Genomic DNA, 20,014 nt, shown 5'->3' with positions numbered 1-20,014 from the left:
AGTATCGCACCATCAGACAAAGCATATTATCGTAACCCATACATTCTTCTTTTTGCAAAATATGTCATTGTCCCCCCATTTCCTTTTGGCTTATCTGCTGAACCTTAACATTCTCTTCACCACGACATAATTCCATATGGTACTGCTGCCATCTTGTCCCGATTGCTGGGTGAGGTGTGCCGAAAAGAAGATAACATATGGAGGAATTAGTTTTTCACTGGCACTGGCGAGTTAATGATAAAGTGTGGGGGTTATTTTTAAAAAAGTACAGCGTACTCCCCCAAACCTTGGGAGAAAGCTCTAAATTCATGCACTCTGTGAATTGTGATGGATGCTTTGTTCTTTGCAATTCACTGTACAGAAATTACAGCTTTCCTTGCAGCATGGCACAGTTGATTACTGCAATAATCTCTGACTTCTGCAGTGTAGGCTCTGAGGTCTAGTTTAGATTTCAAATAAGAAAAAAAAAAGTTTTATTTCTGTTCCTAAAATAAAGCACTCCCATTTTACCCACTGATCTAGAATTAAAAGATCTGCACCTGTGGACGTTTCCATAGCTGCCCCCAAACAAATGGCCTAAACATGCTTCCTGGGTATTTTGCAATGGGGAAAGCACTGAATCATAAAACCAATTAAGAGAGGTGGAAATATCAGCAGTGATCAAGTTCATTATTCTAAAACTCTGGAAATGAAAAGGAAGGAACGTACTGTACTACACAACAGGTAACTAGTAGCCCTTGATTATTCCCTCTCTCTGTGCCCCTAGTGGTCTTAGCCCTTAAAGCAATCTAGTTCAGCCTTACAGATAGAAAACGCTATGTTTACTGAGAGAAGGAATTATCAACAGCCACTACTTCCCTGCTGGGTGACATTCAAATGACTACTGCATAAGCTGCTTCCAGCTAGAGCAGTGGTGGGGAACACTTTTCAGCCCAAGGGCCACATTCCCTTCTGGGGGACATATGCCAGTAGTGGGTGGGGCCAAAATCAGCAAAGTAACGGATGTGACTCTTTTCTACAGCAGCCTACATTCCAGTCAAAAGTCACAGCCTTCTGTGCGCGCACACAAGCACTTCAGGAGGGCATGGAGCAGGAGCAATGGTGGTTTGACCTTGTGCATGGCTCAGGGAGAGTCCTGATGCTTGGACAGAGGGGCCTGGAAGGGCACATTTGGCCCCTGGGCGTCAGGTTCCCCACCCCTGAGTTACAGCCATGAGCAATGATTGATGACGTCGTTTCAGTGCTACTAGGTTTCTCCATCTCCTGCCTGTTTAGACCTGTAGAATGCTTCAGTGTCTGTTGGCCGTCATCATTTCAAGGGTCTGACAGAGAGTAGACAACAGCATGCTGTTTGGTACGTGTACTTTGGGGTATATAATAATAATAATAATAATAATAATAATAATAATAATAATAATAATAATAAATAAAAATTATTTATATCCCACCCTCCCCAGCGGAAGCCGGGCTCAGAGCGGCTAACAACAGTAAAATAGAATAGAATAGAATAGAATAGAATAGATTCTTTATTGTCATTACACAAGTGCAACATTGTACAAAGTGCAACGAAATTGGATGCCATCCCTTAAAACATCAAAAGCAAAACAACAACAACAACCAAACAAACCACATTCCAGCCACACCCACACCACACCCATCAAACTCCCAGGTCACACTATCGAGTTACAGCATTCAAAAAGGCCACAGCTCTTGGATAGAAACTGTTTTTCAGTCTATTTGTCTTTGACTTGATGTTTCTATATCTCCTGCCAGAAGGCAGTAGTGCAAACAGACCGTGTCCCGGGTGAGATGAATCCTGCAGGATGTTATTTGCTTTCCTAAGACAACGGGAACCGTACAGTTCTTCCAAAGATGGGAGAGGATGACCAATAATCCTTTGGGCTGTGGTTATGACCTTCTGGAGCACCTTCCTCTCCCTAGCTGTACAACTGGAGAACCAAGCACAAATACAGTATGTAAGAATGCTCTCTATGGAGCCTCGGTAGAAGCACACCAGCAGTCTCTCACTCAGATTGTTCTTCTTTAAAAGTCTGAGGAAATAAATTCTCTGCTGGGCCTTCTTCACCAGAGCAGTGGTATGTGCGCTCCAAGTCATGCCCTGATCGATAGCTACTCCCAAAAACCTGAATTCCGCCACCCTCTCCACCCGTTCCCCGTTGATATACAAGGGCTGAATGTCCGCCTTTTTTCCCCTGTAATCCACCACCAATTCCTTGGTCTTAGCCGTATTAAGAGCCAGATTGTTCTCTCCACACCAAACACAGAGCCGCTCCACCTCGTCCCGATAGGCGGACTCATCCCCTCCTGAAATGAGCCCTACCACCGTAGTGTCATCAGCAAACTTGATGATTTTGTTGCTGGAATAGATGGCTGTACAGTCATACGTATAGAGAGTGTAGAGCAGGGGACTCAACACACAACCCTGTGGTGAGCCGGTGTTAAGGCTAAGGGCTGTGGACATGTGTGACCCTACTCTAACCCTCTGAGAACGTTCTGACAAAAAATCCAAAAATAATACAGCATTCTAAAATCAATTCATTATAAAATCAGTTCAAATCAAATTGATGGCAACCATTGGGCTAGAGTTCTGTGAAGAATTACGAAAGGAGGGCGTCAGGCTGTGCCTTGGCCAAAGGCCTGGTGGAACAGCTCTGTCTTGCAGGCCCTGCGGAAAGATGTCACGTCCCGCAGGGCCCTAGTCTCTTGTATAATATAATTAATATTCCAAGAAAAAGGTACCTGCCCTTTCACATTTCTGCCACTCCCTGCATAGCTAATTCTAGTCATACTTTTCTATGTATGCCAGCTTATAATCATTTAATGATGAGGTGTGGCTAAGAAATTGTTAAAATAAATGATCAGAGTGCCAAAATTCACCTTCTAAATGCAGCCTTAGTGAGGTGTATCTCTTACTGTAGAAGAATGCATTAACCCAAGAAAACATTAGTCTTTTTTTGTGTGACACCACTGCTCTGAGGCAACTGGGCTACTTTGGGGCTGATGCCATGATTTTAAAATACCGTCTGGCCTTGATTCATAGGAAGCAGTGTCTTCAGGGTGCAACTTGATAAAAGAGATGTCATGAAAAATTTGGACTCCTGTTTCACCAAAGCTATTAAACCTATATGTGTAGTTAGAAACTTGTTTTGCTGGTGGTTCCAGACTGTTGCTATTTTCGGGTGAGATTCAATCACATACCAACAAATTCAGGTTGCACAATAGAAACTGATGTGGTGCTTTTGCACAACAAACCCACTTTCTCCAAGAGTCCAACAATTGAGGATTTGAACCTGAGTCTTGTTACTGCTAGTCCAACAAAGGAGATTAAAGTAAGGGGGAGAATAAAACTCTAGAATATACTAAACATCTTTTTTGCAAGTGCCATAATATGATTTTGTGCCCCCCTCTGTCTTTTAAAACATACTATATTAAACATTTCATGAATATTTATTAGATAAACGATCACTCCCCACCCCCAACAGTCTTTCCTCTTTCTCTTTTAAAGTCTTTATTAACCAATTTTGCAGAAGTGTTAAACAGATGTAATGTGATATATTAAACAATGAAGTATATAAATAATTTAAGCTTATTACAAAGCAGCACAATCTCAAATGCAATTGCACACAGCAGTTTAAAAAGCAAATAGGTTATGGAAAGAATTGGACTCCTAAGCCGGCACAAGGTACACTTTTTACATTTAGAAAAAGAAGACAATTCCTCATGTGAGTTCAGATAAGCAAGCAAATATGAATACAGTACTTGTCGGTAGTAATTTCTGATCATATTTTCTGAATCTGTAATGCCTCCTTTCCCTTCCATTTTTTGGGTTCCTCTGTCATCATGCAGCTCATCACCTGGTATTTACTGAAACGCTCAGGTAGAAATCAACATTAAAGTGCTACATATTCAGCTAGGATCACAGTATAATCAACTAGGAACATTTTTCTGTGCTGCTGTGGAGCTGCTATACATTGACATGTTCTGTCTAAACATTTCCAGGCTGTTTGATCAATTTCTGACAGATGTCTAAAATGAAATGTTACCCCACTGTGTTGTAGGATAATATTCTAGCCTTTCTTCACAGGTGTGCTGAACAACAGTAACATGCAAGAGCAGTAGATTCGCTTTTGAGCCAACTGGGAAGTAATCTCTGAGGTACAAGAGTTAGCTTGGCTCGCTATTATAAACAGCCCTTAATGATAACTAAAGATACCTTTCACTGGCTGCTTTAGCTGACACCCATGGGCAAAGCATTGCCAGATGCATGGCATGGGAGAGCTCCGTTCAGATATTTGTGCAATGAAAAGGAAGTTCCTCATGACTTTTGGATTGAAGGCTTGTCAGTAGATTATAGCAGAGAAGACTGACTTGTGGCCCTCCAAATATTCTTGGACTCCTATCAGTTCCAGCCAGCATGGCCAGGGAATGATGGGAGTTGTAGTTCAACAATATATGGAGGGCAGCAGGCTGGTCTAGACGTTGAGACTTAAAAGACAATCTGTGTGAGAGAGACTCAGAGAGAGAGAGAGAGAGAGAGAGAGAGAGAGAGAGAGAGAGAGTATCCCATTTCGTATCTGTTCTAGATGACATCTTCTGATAATCCATTAGGGTTCCATAATCCAAGGCATTTTCTGATGAACAATGAAATCAGCTGCTGAGGTCGTTGCTGGTAATCCAGAAGAACTTCGTGAGGTGCTGTGATTTGGTCTCCTTCAAGCCGATTAAGCAGAGTCACACAGACGACTGCAGCTAGAAGCCAGGTGAACAGGAGAAGGTAAAACAAGATGTTCAGGCTTGTTTTTTTATTTCAGATACATAGACCAAACGCAATCTTCCCAGAGATGGTGACTGGAATCTAATTTTATTTGTTTGCAGCCCGTTTGTTTACATCGAATCTGTCTTTGCTACTAGCCTCCCCTACATCTCCAAGAAGGAAAAGGAAAAGCTTTAACTTGAGAAAGGGGGAGCGGGTAACAGTTGGCAACAAAGGTCTCTTTTACAAACAAGTGGCTCCATGTGGCCATGGGCATTGCCGGGGGGGGGGGGCAGAGAGGGGCAGCTGCCCCTCAATAAAAATACATAGCTGACTGAGGTTCTGCCCCTCTTTAACAAAAGCCCCCCCCCCCAATCCTTTCTGTGCCCATGCACTGCAAATGCTGTGCAGAGCATCAATTCTCAGCTGGGAACCATTGACCATATTTCCTTGCAGAAACCAATGAGATCCTCTCATGTGTGAAAGGGGCTTTCCGGTACCCATTAACTCCTTCCCAAGCATAAGGCATTTTTTTACTTCTGGGAAAATGAGTGGAGGACCAACAGGAAGAAAGGTTTAGCCATTTGGGCTTTTCAAACATTGTCAAATGATTTTTTTAAAAAAAATCTTCAAGGCAAACTTCGTTATTGATGGAGCATTCTTCTCTCTCTCTGAGATTGGACCTTCCAGTTCTTAAGCACACTGAAATAAATCAGTGAGGGTAGGCAAAAGTTGCTCCCATGAGGTGCTGTTTTTCTTGGTGAGGGGAGGTACTGTGGAAAATCAGTGGAACTGGGGGAGGGGATGCATCCTTTAAAAAAAGACAGATTTGCCTATGCTAATTTATGTCGTCAATGGAAATTTAGAGCAAATTAACAAAATTTAATACTGTTCTGCCGTCCAAGTTTGCTAACTGATAACAGGTAGCACCGAGGTCCCTGCTCTCCCTTCTTATTGCTGTTCATCTTTAAATTAAATCCTTCAAATAGAAGATGGTCCTCTGCAAAGTTGCACACATTGCCACCCTAGCTATTGACTGTAATGCAAAAACTTCACCCTTATTTGGCATTCCTTACCATGCCACTACTCTTAAAGAAACTGGCAGCCTTCATAGCTGCAGTTCAGTTATAATTGGTAGAGGTCATCAGTGTGACCTGTAAACGATTATAAACCTATTTTCCTCGGTTGCCCTAATACAGCCACATAAGAAAACCCCATAATAAAAATCCAACGAGGGTTGTGATTCCAAGAGAGGTATGGAAGGGAATGCATAGCACAAAGAAATTCTTCCTGAAATGCTCTTGTTAGTAGTTCAAATGTAAGCTCTGACCAGTGGATCTTTATATCATCAGCTTTTAAAAATAGCTTGAATAAAAACAGTGAATGCAACCCCCAGAATGTCAGGAGGAACTCAGTGACCTTTGCAGCCACTATAAAATGAAACAACACACACACACACACACACACACACTGACATGAAAGTCTTAGAAAATTTTCACAAGCTGGCTTAAAATGTTTTGGTTTTTCTAACATCATTAATCCACTCCCCCTTGGGTACAATGCATCCCAATCAATCTCATATAATCGATTTATAAAATCTGAAAAGCCAGGACCAGACTTTCCTTTGGGGAAATGATGGTTTTGAATAAATTCTCAGTATTAGTCCTTGGATCTATGGATCAGATTCCAGAAAAGGGTAGAGGATTTATGAGTTCAGTTGCTGTGATGAAGCTGCTTATTTGAACTGAGGTCTCAACAGCTGCCTGAGGGTGCTAAGAGCTTGAGGGAAGCGATTCTAGCCTAATTTTCTCCCTACCAATAAAATAAGAACAAAATTTTGTGATCTTGTGTACAGATAATTTTTTGAGGGGGGGAGAGAAGGAGCATTCAGTCATATGAACCTCCATTTTCAGTAAGAAATAGTATCATTCAGATGTCGTATGGCAAAGAAATTCACTTTAATACATATTCCAAGTCAAATCTATCATATTTGTGTTTTCTGAAATAATATGCACACAGAAACACAGCCATCCTGTTATTCCAAGTTCTGTGATGCAGTTCTCTATAAAATGTTTACAAACGTTTCATATATTATTGGGAAGGATGCATGATAAGGAAGATATTAGTGAAGATATTTCTGTGTAGGAAAATTGCTTGCAAAAATGTCAGCCAAAACTGCATACACAAAAATGTGTTTATTATCCTGGTGAATTTTCTTGAGGATTGTTTTTTTAAAAAATCGCAAATTGGTGCAAAATGTGGAGAACTGAATTTAAGATTAGAAAATGAGAAACGGAGAGAACTCAAAATGACGGACGCTTCCATCCCTCAATCAGACACAAGTATACTGTGTCAGTGAAGACAGAGCCTTAATTATTCACTTTAGCTAAAGATGGTGGACAGTCACAGTGCAGTGAAAAGCGCTTTGTGCTTCTCAGAGAAGAGGGTTGCAAGGAGGAAGCATCAGCAAAGGAGGGAAACAATTTTAAAGCCAGATCTACACTCTGTCTTACCTTTAAGGCCACAAAGCCTGCACATAGCAGCAAATACAGTAGACTCCATTTCTATGTTTCTAACTCCAGCATTGTAAGCTCTTTTTAAGTACTCCAGCTTTTTTTCACGGGAGAAGGAACACAACGCTCCATCTAATCGTCCCTGACCTTAGAAGGAAAGAAAAGGAAATGTAAGTATTTTATACTTCTATGTGTTGGCAGAGTTGACTGCAGTCTCAAAGAATGCTTTCTTCAGAAAACCCAATTTGCCAACGGTATGCTTAAACGAAAACCTCAGGATTTTTTTATTTTAATAGCATGCGCGTTGAAATATTAATATCTTATCTGCCATGTATTTTTTAACATTCCAACAAAACAGCGCAAAAGAGGCATATAAAAATGCGGAGTCTGAAAACATTGTATTACTATGGTGAAGATTCAATAAATTAAGGATAATGCGCTCTGTTATCCTGTGCAGAGGAAAGCAGCACAAAACAGTAATGAAACAACAGTAGCACTAGTACACTAGAAGACAATAGCATTGTATCCAATGCTGGGGAGCCCACAAAACACAATCTCTATTTGTTTTACCACTGTTCTGCTTTAAGGCAGTGAACTGTTTATTGGCTGACATTTCACAGGTGGGGGAGACAGAAATTTGGTGGTTGTATAGCCACCCACCTGATCTGAGATGTATGTGCCACTTAGCTAGTATGTACTGGCTAGCAGGTGGTTTGATTTGGTAATGTTCGCCAGCATGACTTTTAACGTTCCTAACTGGAGCAGCATGTATTTTCACACTTATTGAGCCAGGAGGTGGTGCATTGCGTGCCCTTGCATTATATGCCCCAATCTTCTGCTGCTTTTTAACCCTGTAGTGAAGAAAATACAGCACCAAGCTATGGTGTAGGGAAGGTGGGAACATCTGTATTGAAATGCAAAGTTTTAAGCTCAAATAGTATAAAATGTTTACATATGCATGGAAAGAAATATTATTAAATGCTCTGGGAAGTAGTTTCTTTAATTAGTGCCACCAAATCTTTGTTGTTGTTTAGTCGTGTCCAACTCTTCGTGACCCCATGGACCAGAGCACGCCAGGCACTCCTGTCTTCCACTGCCTCCCGCAGTTTGGTCAAACTCATGCTGGTTGCTTCGAGAACACTGTCCAACCATCTCGTCCTCTGTTGTCCCCTTCTCTTTGTGCCCTCAATCTTTCCCAACATCAGGGTCTTTCCAGGGAGTCTTCTCTTCCCATGAGGTGGCCAAAGTATTGGAGCATCAGCTTCAGGATCTGTCCTTCCAGTGAGCACTCAGGGCTGATTTCCTTCAGAATGGATAGGTTTGATCTTCTTGCAGTCCATGGGACTCTCAAGAGTCTCCTCCAGCACCATAATTCAAAAGCATCAATTCTTCGGCGATCAGCCTTCTTTATGGTCCAGCTCTCACTTCCACACATCACTATCTCACTTCCATACATCACTACACCAAATATTAGTTCCTCATAAAAATAAAGGATAGTGCAAGGGATCTCATTCTGCTTCATTCCTATATGTGATGAATTTGGAATCTGTGGCCCTCCAGATGTTTTTGGACCTCTGCTCCTGTCAGACCCAGCCAGCATGGCCAGTAGGGTCAAGTGTAATGGAAGTATTGTAATAGCACGACAATTACCTCATTGAACTCTACACATTTTAGAGTCTTAGTTCTGTGTAGCTATCCATAAAATTGCATTGCCAATTATTGTTTTAAGTAGAAGCTGGAATCTAAGGGCCTGGCTACACAATGCAGTAGTGGCTTTCTTAGCAGCCATGTTGTGGGTGATTCTGCCCCCCCAATTGCTAATTTCTATGTGGGGCAGGTGATTTTTCACATAAGCCTCCCTTCTGGTGCCACCAACAATAATGTCCCCCCCGCCGCCATTTAATGTTTATAACAGACTCCGTGATTGGCGATCCCACCAACAGCACACTATCTAGTTTAGGCTTCTTGTTAATGAAAAGCATAATAAGCTGTGCTTATTTTAATTGTAAGTAATATTTTTGAATATGCCAAGTACATACCTTCATCTTGTACTAAACCTGGGCAAACCATTTCATTGTGTTTTCATTTCTGCATTAATCCTCTGAAATGGCTTTGATAAAATGTGGCCTTGAGCAAAACCACAGATGGCTGTGCTTGCAAACAGATCCAACAGTTTATAAATAGGCCTCAGATTATTAATTCTCCATTTATTCTGTTTCATCCACTTTGCAAACAGCATTTAATTGCCTCCAAAGAAAAGGTTCTAAGGTAGCACAGAGGCGCTAATGGTTATTTACATAAATGCCACACTTCTTGACATTTTTCTTCTGTAAAGTAATTTTGGAAGCTATAATCCTGTCACAGGAAGTAACTAGAGTGTAATCCAGCTGCTAACATGATGTTATGATTATTGACAAGGGACTATTTTACTTTAACTGTTTAACACGATATGGTCGTTTCTTACAGAACGACAATGAATTTGTACAAGTTGTTGAGGATGAGGGATGGACGGGCAATTGTTATCAAGGGAACCTTAGATTTTTCTAAGGAAGAAATGGGAAGTTGGATTCACTGTCATGGTGTGTGTGTGTGTGGTGAGAGAGAGATTTAAAAAAATAAAGATTAAGAAAAAGAAAATACGTTATGAGAAAACCACAATGTAAAACAGCAGAAAAAAACAGCAGCAGCAGCAGCCAAAAACTTTACCATATAAAAAACAAGAGGGTCGTCCCCCCCCCCGGTGTCTACAGGGGGAGTGTCATTGTCAGGTGAGCTTCCTTTGGGAGGCCAAAGCTGAAAAGACCTCTGCCCTATGGATATCAGCATCACCCCTGATGGTGGGGAGACACGTGCTGAAAGGCCTCAGCTGATTTTCTTTAAGGGTTGCTGTTTTCCCCAAACTAACTATGAACGATGAGCCAAGAACAGACCTTGGTTATTGCTTGTTGGCTTGCTTGGGGCAAGGCAAACAAGGCCAGGTTTGGATGTCTCAACAAGCCAGACTCTGGCTTATTTTGTCCATGGTGGCCAGCAAGTGGACCATGGTTTAATGTGAAATGAGAACCAGGCTATTGTTTGGAAAGTATGTTACATTACTGAAAACTTATAAACTTGATTCTAATATGCTTGGCACTTTAGACCCACTGTGGTGTAGCGGTCAGAGTGTCGGTCTAGGAATTGGGAGACCGGAATTCAATTTCCCACTCATCCATGAAGCCCACTGGGTGACCTTGGGCCAGTTCCTGCCTCTCAGCCTAACCTATCTCACAGGGTTGTTAATGAAGATTAAGTGAAGATGGAGAGAGCCATGTACACCACCTTAAACTCCTTTTAACAACTATATAATACTTTCCCTTTAGATCACTTTTCACTTGCAGATGAGACTCCAGATTATGTAGTAACCAAAAAATATACAGTCTGTGGGCACTTGTTCAAACAGCTACCTCCAGATATGGTGAAAAATTCAGTATTCATTTATTTATCTGATAAACGTTCGTGGTTGAATTTGATTTCACCCCATTATGACACATCTAAAGTAATAAGTAACCATAGAAGAATTAAAGATAACTGTTGCCTCATTTTCCTTCAAAACAATTCTTTCAAGAAATATTCTGTAAAAACAGGAGAGGCAGAATGCTCCTCTCAAATATTCTCAAAGGTAAAGCCGGTCTCCCCAGGCTTGCGGATATCTGCCCGAAGTCGCGCAGCTCTCCCATGGCTTGCGGAGAGCTGCTCGAAGCTCGAAGCCTGGGGCGCGCTGAGCTCAACGCGCCCCAGGCTTCAGGATGCAGACAGCTCTCCGCAAGCCTTGGGAGAGCTGCGCGACTTCGCGCCGGGCTCCCACGACTTGCGGATAGCTTCCTGAAGCCTGCATTCACCCCATAGGACACACACACATTTCCCCTTCATTTTTGGAGGGGAAAAATTGCGTCCTATAGGGCGAAAAATACGGTATATTTCATTAATCCTTAAAAATTAAGGAAAAATTACTACAGTTTATTCTAGTGGGTAAGGAAAGTAGGTAAAGAAAGTTAAAAAGGTAAAGGTAAAGGTACCCCTGACCAAAGGTCCAGTCGTGACCGACTCTGGGGTTGCGCGCTCATCTCACTCGAGGCCGGGAGCCGGCGCTTGTCCGAAGACAGCTTCCGGGTCATGTGGCCAGCGGGACTAAGCTGCAGCTGGCGAGCCAGCACCAGCGCAGCACACGGAAATGCCGTTTACCTTCCCGCTAGAAAGCGGTCCCTATTTATCTACTTGCACTTTGGGGTGCTTTCGAACTGCTAGGTAGGCAGGAGCTGGGACCGAACGACGGGAGCTCACCCCGTTGTGCAGGGATTCGAACCGCCGACCTTTCGATCAGCAAGTCCTAGGCACTGTGGATTAACCCACAGCGCCACCCGCGGTCCATGAAAGTCCGTGAAAAGAAAGTTAGTTCTGCATAAACATGCATAGAATTGCTATTTAAGTCCAACTGTGTTCAGTGAAGCTTATTCTCAGGCAAGTGTACATAGGATTACCGTCAGTGGAAGCAATCCCATGCACACTTACACAGAAGTAAGCCTAACTGTTGAATTTAGTGGGAATTGCTTCTGTCCTAAATGTCTTTAAGACTGCACTGTTGTTCATTTTTGTTTGTTCTACAACATTTAAGGCTCTTATCTTATCCTAGAAGTAAGTCCCATTGGGTGCAATGGTACTTACTTCTGAGTACGCATGTATGGGGTTGCTCTTTAAGTTATAATAATAATAATAATAATAATTTTTTATTTATACCCCGCCCTCCCCAGCCAAGGCCGGGCTCAGAGCGGCTTACAAGCAATAATAAAAACAAGATGAGTGATTACAACTTAAAAACAAAAATAAAATACAACATTAAAATAATGGAACATTAAAATATTAAAATGGAGCCTCATTGCAGGAGAAGGAAAAGAAAAAAGAAAAAGGGGGCGGAGGGAATCAAATTGGCTCCAATCCAAAGGCCAGGTGGAACAACTAAAAGACACAATGATAAAAGTAACCATAAGCCCGTAGACAGCACAAGACAAACCTGGCAAAGCTGTGTCATGACCTTTATAATGTTTTCATATCCTAACCTCCCACTTTTAAGTTTGGGATTAAAAGAATGAATCATTAAGTGTATAAAGCAGTTCCCACTCACCCTCATAAAAATCATCAGTGCACATTGTATGGCCAATGAGGGATGGGAAATCCTTAATCTGTCTGCTACATTCAAGTAGTTCCTCAGCAAGGTCTCGATCAAGTTCCGTGCTTCGCGTTACCACATTGTCCAATATCACCTGCTCAAACTGCGGCTTAAAAAATGAATCAACAGCCGTGTCTGTTATTACAACAGAGCCAGGCTCAATCCCTGAAAACAGAAATGGGGATAAAGTTCAAAGACTGCAATAAATAAGCCCGCAATTATACATTATAGGAAGCTTGATCTCGGTGATCATGAACATAACAAAACATTTGGCTAGTCAGCTAAGTTTCTGCAAGAAATAGACTGGCAGGAGGTTACATGCCATGTGGGAGGGAAGTGATTGAATTTTCATAGAGGTGGAATTGGATACATCCACACCTTACACTTAAAACGCACTTATACTACTTGTTAAGGGACGCGGGTGGCGCTGTGGGTTAAACCACAAAGCCTAGGACTTGCTGATCAGAAGGTCGGCGGTTCGAATCCCCGTGACAGGGTGAGCTCCCGCTGCTCGGTCCCTGCTCCTGCCAACCTAGCAGTTCGAAAGCACGCCAGTGCAAGTAGATAAATAGGTACCGCTCTGGCGGGAATGTAAATGGTGTTTCCGTGCGCTGCTCAGATTTGCCAGAAGCGGCTTAGTCATGCTGGCCACATGACCTGGAAGCTGTACGCCGGCTCCCTTGGCCAATAAAGCGAGATGAGCGCTGCAACCTCAGAGTTGGCCATGACTGCACCTAATGGTCAGGGGTCCCTTTACCTTTTATACTACTTGTTTCCCCTTGCTTCTGCTCAAAGAATTCTGAGAACTGTAGTTTGTTCCTGCCTCACATCCTTAACAAACTACAGTTCCAAGGATTCTTTGCTGGGTGTTTGTGTGTACGCTTTAAATGTATGGCGTACACACAGCCATTTACTCAAAATGTTACTCATGTGTACCACCCCAGTTATGAAGTGTATATAGGGCATTCTGGTCCATGGCAGTGATTGTCATCTATCAGGTCTTTAAAAGTGACATATAATTCTAGATCTCATTCAGATAAAGCGTGTTCTCCTTCATGGAGAGCACGTGTTGCGGTGGGGGCCACCAGGACACTCCAAAGTTGGGGGCGGGCTAATTGGCCACTGATGCGATTGGGGCTTCTCTTGTTGTTGGGAAGAAGTTAATGTTGCCATTTGTTGATTGACAGCCAGAAATGCTAAAACTCCTGGCACGAGGCTAGGGCTTCCTCTTTTCAACCGTGCATCGGATTGCCCGTCCCCCCCTCCCTAGAATTAGGGTTGTTCGCTTTGACCTTGCTATGCCTATCATGGGGTCGTCTGCTCTTGGGGCAGGGGCCCGGTAGGAATTTTGTCTATCTGGCTGATTGGCTGGGGCCATTTGGTTTTTGCGTACTGCGTAGCAAATCGTCACAACTTGTAAGGTTCGCGGTTAGGCATTGGTTTATGGTTTGGTTGGTTGAGGGGCATGGATTAGCTGTGCCTGCCCCTCTAATGCTGCTGCTGCAAGGGATTCCGTTAAAGGAATTGGGGGCTAACTATTGCTTGTCCACTCTGTCAAGGGGGCTCGGGCCATAGCAATGAGCTCCTGGTTGCATTTGGGGTGAGGGCAGGTTCCCTGCTCCGTCGCTACCCCCAAGTGTATTCCCCTATTCTGACTTTCGCATCGTGCGGAATGTCAGTCTGTCCCCCACGGTGGGGGCAGATAGTCGCAACCAATGCCTAAGCAACCACTCACAAATTTGTATTTTAATAAAGTTGTGGCCAAAATTATGCCAAAAATCTTAAACAAAAATTCCGTGTGATGTGTGAGTTATTGGGGTGGCCCTGGGGACCTCGACACGCAACTTTCAGTGGGTGAAAGGACTGTCAGTTACTTTGTACCTGGACAGAATTGTCCAGTCTGCTATGTGCACTGTACAAACTCATTTCAAGGGGGAGTTTATCATTCGTTGCTTGCAACGAGACTTTCTTTTCTCATTAAGATTCTTACAGTATTTGCCTTAATTCTATGGGAAATCCTTATTTTAAAAAGCAGGAATCTAAATTTTGGAGAACATTTTTTTGGTCATTGGAACAAAGCATTTTCACAGTATGGATAGCATGGTGTGTGTGTGTTTGTGTGTTTTTATCAGTCACTCATATGTGTTGGTATTTGGGTCAGTTAGGGGGAAATCAAATCCAAATGACTTTAAGAAGAACATCAAGTCCTGTGTTTTCAAGCTGATGCTACATTAGAAAAATACATATTTGTGATCTTTCATATATATTAGCAGGTTGATATTTGTTGACTTGATTTTTTTTTTTAAGTACAAAAATCTCATAAAGACACGACCTTTTCTTGAGATGTATTTCATTTCCATCTCCTGCGCCTGGTAGCAGCAAAATTCTTTGCTCACCTAATCCCCCTGAAGTACCGATGCGTATAATGGTAACATCACGGCATTTTGCATGGTGTAGCAATTTGATTAGCTCATGAAGCATGATAGAAATGGATGGAACACCCATCCCATGCTGTTAAGAAAAAAAAGAGAAGCAATATAACTTTATACATTCTAAGCCAAACTGATTTTTAAAAAATCAAAATAATAACCTTAAGCATAAAAGTACTGGTGCACAATAGAAGCCTATGCCAGTGGATATGCAGGGAGTGATCCAGCCAAGGGAAAGGGCATGTAATTTTGCTATCCCCCATTGACAGCATGGCTAGTATCCAGTTGGCCATTCTAATAATAATAATGATAACAACAACAACAACAACAACAACAACAACAACAACAACAACAACAACATATTATTTATACCCCGCCCATCTGGCTGAGTTTCCCCAGCCACTCTGGGCGGCTTCCAATCGAGTGTTAAAAACAATACAGCATTAAATATTAAAAACGTCCCTAAACAGGGCTGCCTTCAGATGTCTTTTAAAGAGAAGATAGCTGCTTATTTCCTTCACATCTGAAGGGAGGGCGTTCCACAGGGCGGGCCCTTTGTCTGGTTCCCTGTAACCTCACTTCTCGCAATGAGGGGACCGCCAGAAGGCCCTTGGCGCTGGACCTCAGTGTCCTGAGTGTCCTCAGTGTTCTAGCGCTGGTGATCTTGTGGGAGTCATCTGCTAACTGTTGTAATTGCAGAGTCCTGTGCACAACGGAATGATGAGCAGTACGTGCCACATGCTTAATGTTGCTTTATTTTCAGTTCAAAGTTGAGAAATTACAAACATGTATCTTGCCTCTGCGGGAGCAGAGAAGCAACCGTCCTTCTCCTCGGAACGAAGAACACCAAGAGAACAGTGAAAAACAGGAAACCAGTGTACGTCACATCCAGCTTCCCATTCCCGTGGGAAAACCCAACAGTACTCTGACTGTGGAATGTAAACATTGTCTTGTGACAAGCACTTCGCTGCACAGTGAAGGAAGCAGAAACCAACATCCTCCCCCTTTCTGTGAACATCACTGGGCAGCGTGTTCGTACAATATCAGTACAAACCCAACTTCTGTACATAGGTACAGTGTTGATCCCTTGATACAATCTTGGACAATACATCAGCAGGAATTTCATTACCTGGCATATAGGACACCATTACGAGTCCCTTCTGAATATGTTCCCTAGCATGTTGCACCTTCAATTGCAAGTGCTTCGTGCTTTGCTTACAACCTTCCGAATTCAGCAAAGCCAAACATGCTTTGTTGTCCTGGTAAACCTGGATTGGACATTTGACAGGAATTTTCATGTCTTTGCACAATTGTAACAACCATTCACAATCCTTAAGTGAATAAGACAGTGCATTCAATTCAGCTTCACAAGTACTTAAGCTAATTGTTGTTTGCTTCTTGCATGACCAATCAAATAGACCCTGATTGTACATGTAGCAAACTCCAGACGTACTTTTCCTGTCTGTAGTGTCACTTCCAAAACTTGCATCTGCAAAAATCTCAAGACCACCAGACTTCTGATTGTTAAATCTCAGTCTGTAATGCATAGTGCCTTTCAAATAGCGTGCTATGCGTTTCAGAGCTTTCCAATCCTTAACAGTAGGATTGTTAACTTGTCTGCTTAGCAAATTACAGCTAACAGCAATGTCAGGTCTTGAACATCTGGCAATGAAGTTTAGCTTACCTAGCACACTTCTGTACAGTGTAGTGTCAGAAAATGCTTCTTCAGTGTCTTCTACCTGATAACCTGTTGTCATCGGTGTGTCTACAGGGTTAGCATCCATCAGGTTCAGTTTGCTTAACACATCAGCAATTTTCCGTGACTGGTGTACTAGAATGTTACCACTTTGATCTTTCTCTATTTCCAGAGATAGGTAGTTGTTTACCTCACCAAGATCTTTCATGTCAAAGTGCTCTTTCAGTTGAGCTAGGGCGTTATTGTACATTGTGACATCTTTCCAAAAGAATAAAATATCATCAACATAAAACAAACAATACAGCTTCTTTTGCCCCTCCTCTTTGACAAATACACATGGATCAGCTTTCCCTTGCTGAAAACCTAGAGAAAACAACGCTTCAGTGAGTTTTGTGTGCCAACACCGTGCACTTTGTTTGAGACCATAAAGGGACTTCTTTAGAGCACAAACAAATCCCTGTTTTACCTGTACGCCATCAGGTGGAAGCATATAAAGTGATTCACCTAGAGATCCATACAAAAATGCTGTATTCACATCGTGGTGACTAATGTGTAGATTCTCCTCTGCAGCTAGCTTGAGCATAAGCCTAATGCTCTCATACCTCACTGTGGGTGAGTAGGTCTCGTGATAGTCTTCACCTGGTACCTGTGCAAAACCTCTGGCTACCAATCTGGCTTTGTGTCTGACTATCTTGCCATTTTGATCAGTCTTCGCTTTGAAGACCCATTTGCTTCCAAGCAGTTTCATTCCTGGAACTACTGGGACTAGCTCCCAAGTTTTGTTCCTTTCTAAGGAATCAAGCTCAGCCTTCATTGCATTTAACCATGGCTCAGCTTCCTTAGAATCCAAATCCTGGATTTCTTGGAAACTTGAAGGTTCAAATACCTTCTTGGAGCTTTTAACAGCTGCTACTGCTGTCTTAGCAAATTCATCAGCAAATCTCTTTGGAGGTCTGCCTTTTGTGGCTCTTTGTGACCTGCGAATCAGCCTTTGGTCTTCAACACTCTCCTCTTCCTTCTTAGGAGAAAAGTGGCCTATTGTGAACAATGGTTCTTCCAATTCCTGATCAGAGCTTTCAGAGGGTCGCATAGAGGCTTTCGCACTCTTGAAATCCTCTGAATTATCCGATTCAGTTTCAGACTCAGAATCAGAACCTTCATCAGTGGGTGTGGGTTGTTGCGGCTTATCCTCAGTCTCATCACTGTCATCAGGATAACATTGAAAAATTCCCACATTCTCCCCCCACTTGGCATTGTACTCAACACTTCTTGTGAGCTTAATTGTCTTAGAGTCAGTCATCATTATTCTGTAAGAACCTTTCTGATATCCTAAAAAGATACCATGCAATCCACGTTTGCCTAACTTGGAGCTTTGTGGTGAGTGAACCCACATGTCAGAACCAAAGATTTTCATGTGTTTGATGTAGGGTTTCTTGCCAAACATCTTCTCATAGGGGGTGCAACCAATCGCTGAAGATAACCTGCGATTGTAACTGTAAACAAAACATGAGAGAGATTCGGCCCAATAACTCTCTGGAAGATTGGCATCATGCAGCAAGGTTTTTAAACCTTGAAGCAATGTTTGATTTGCCCTTTCGCAAAGTCCATTCTGCCATGGCAAGCGAGGACTGGACAAATCGTGTTGAATTCCTTTCTCAGTCAGAAAAGCTTCAAACTGCTGAGAAGTGAATTCTCCCCCGCGATCTGTGAAAAGAGTTTTTATCTTCTTACCATGCACATTTTCCAACCAAGCACAGAATTCCTTGAACCTTGGAAAAGCCTCTGATTTCTGCTTGAGATTGTACACATAAATATACCTGGAAAATGCATCAATGAGAACCATGAAGAACCTATTGCCACCCAAAGAGGGCGATAGTGGACCAACTAAATCAGCATGAACAACCTGGTATGGTTCTGTAGCTTGCCTACTAGACACCTTACCTTTCGCAGCCATTTTCACCTTGTTTGCTGCGCATGCCTTGCACTTCATGTGGTACCTGCAGGATTTAATAGTCATACCTTCAACCAAGGCAGGCATTTTAGATACTGCCTCAAAATGCAAATGACCAAATTTTCGGTGAAAATCATGAATACATCCTGCATGCAAACTTTTGTTAGAATCTGCAATGCAACAAGTATCATTCTGCACAACATCATCATAATGCAAAACAAACAAACGATCAACATTCTCAGCATGCAATACATAATCGTCTTTCTTTGTGATGGTGCATTTCTTGTTCTTGAAGGAAACGTCAATGTTCCATTCATTCAGCTGCATCACACTTAGAAGATTGTGTGTGGCATCTGGAACATACAGTACATCCTGTATCGATAAGTCCAAACTGTGAAGAACAACAGTTCCGTAGCCTTGACTGGGGATCGTGTGGTCATCCGCCTGGTGAATCGCACCTTCCTGCGGTGTAAAAGACACTAACAGTCTCTTATCGTTGCACATGTGGTGGGTAGCTGCTGAATCAACAACGAAGAAAGATCTAGACGTCTTCTGGACCTTTGCAACCTTTGGAGTGAAACGTGAGACCATTGCCTTGTGCTGCGTTGTCCTGGAGACCGGACCTTTGCCTTTGCTTTGGCCTTTTCCACGCGATGAACTTCCGCTGCGCTGCTCTGTCTTGGCTCTGGGATATCTGCATTCCCTCTTCATATGGCCTAGACGTCCACACGAGTAGCATTTCACTGCCTTCAAAGCTTTGACGCCCTCTGGTGGTTCCACTGCACTCTGGGATGACGTCTGTGAAGACTCCCCCGTACCCATGCAGCTAGCACCCCGGCGATCTGCTTCATTCTGGATCACGGCAGTAACATAGGCTACTGTGAGCTGAGCAGTTGGTTGAACAGCAATCTGAGTGGCAACGGACTCCCAACTTGGACCCAAAGAATGTAGTATCATGAAGGAATACACAGCCTCTGGAAAGTTGAGTCCTCTCTGTTGCAGCTCATGTCTCAGATTCTGCATCTCCATCAGATGTGTACGCACATCTCCACCTTCAGCAAGAGCCATATTATGCAGCTTGGCATAATAGTACATTGAGGAACCAGCTTCTGTCCTCAAGTGAGCCTCTCTTAAAGTGTCCCAAATTTCTCTGGCTGTGGTCTTTCCACGCAACAGACAGAGCTCTTCTGGGGATACTATCAACGTAAGCGTTACCCGTGCTTTGGAATCCCTAGCTGCCCATTCATCTGTAATTGGAGCTGGGGGGTTGTCTGTAATAACATTAAACAGACCTTCCTTCCGCAGAACAGCCTCTGCATAAAGTACCCAGTCCGTGTAATTTTTCTTATTGAGCTTAGGAATCCCAAAAGCATCAGCCAGCTTTGCATTAGCCATCATTGCTGCTTTAATCAAGCTGCGTCACAGTACAGCAGCTTCCAAAAGCACTT

General features: G+C 42.8%; 1 protein-coding gene across 1 annotated transcript in view; it reads right to left on the bottom strand.

The window, feature by feature from the left end:
• Positions 1 to 3,449: 3,449 nt before the first annotated feature.
• Positions 3,450 to 20,014, bottom strand: part of UPP2 (uridine phosphorylase 2) — a 33,815-nt gene continuing 17,250 nt past the window's right edge. The window contains exons 4-7 of the mRNA XM_081187818.1: positions 14,887 to 15,001; positions 12,446 to 12,655; positions 7,288 to 7,434; positions 3,450 to 4,770 (exon numbers count right to left, since the gene is read on the bottom strand). Of these exons, the coding sequence (XP_081043944.1) occupies positions 4,601 to 4,770; positions 7,288 to 7,434; positions 12,446 to 12,655; positions 14,887 to 15,001 (642 nt within the window). The 3' untranslated portion in view covers positions 3,450 to 4,600. The remainder of the gene's footprint in view (positions 4,771 to 7,287; positions 7,435 to 12,445; positions 12,656 to 14,886; positions 15,002 to 20,014) is intronic.

This window comes from Podarcis bocagei, assembly GCF_964188305.1.
Source record: "Podarcis bocagei genome assembly, chromosome: 1".
In the NCBI taxonomy this organism is placed as follows: Eukaryota; Metazoa; Chordata; class Lepidosauria; order Squamata; family Lacertidae; genus Podarcis; species Podarcis bocagei.
The sequence above is the reverse complement of the archived record's forward strand: the minus strand, read 5'-3'. Positions and strand labels throughout refer to the sequence as shown.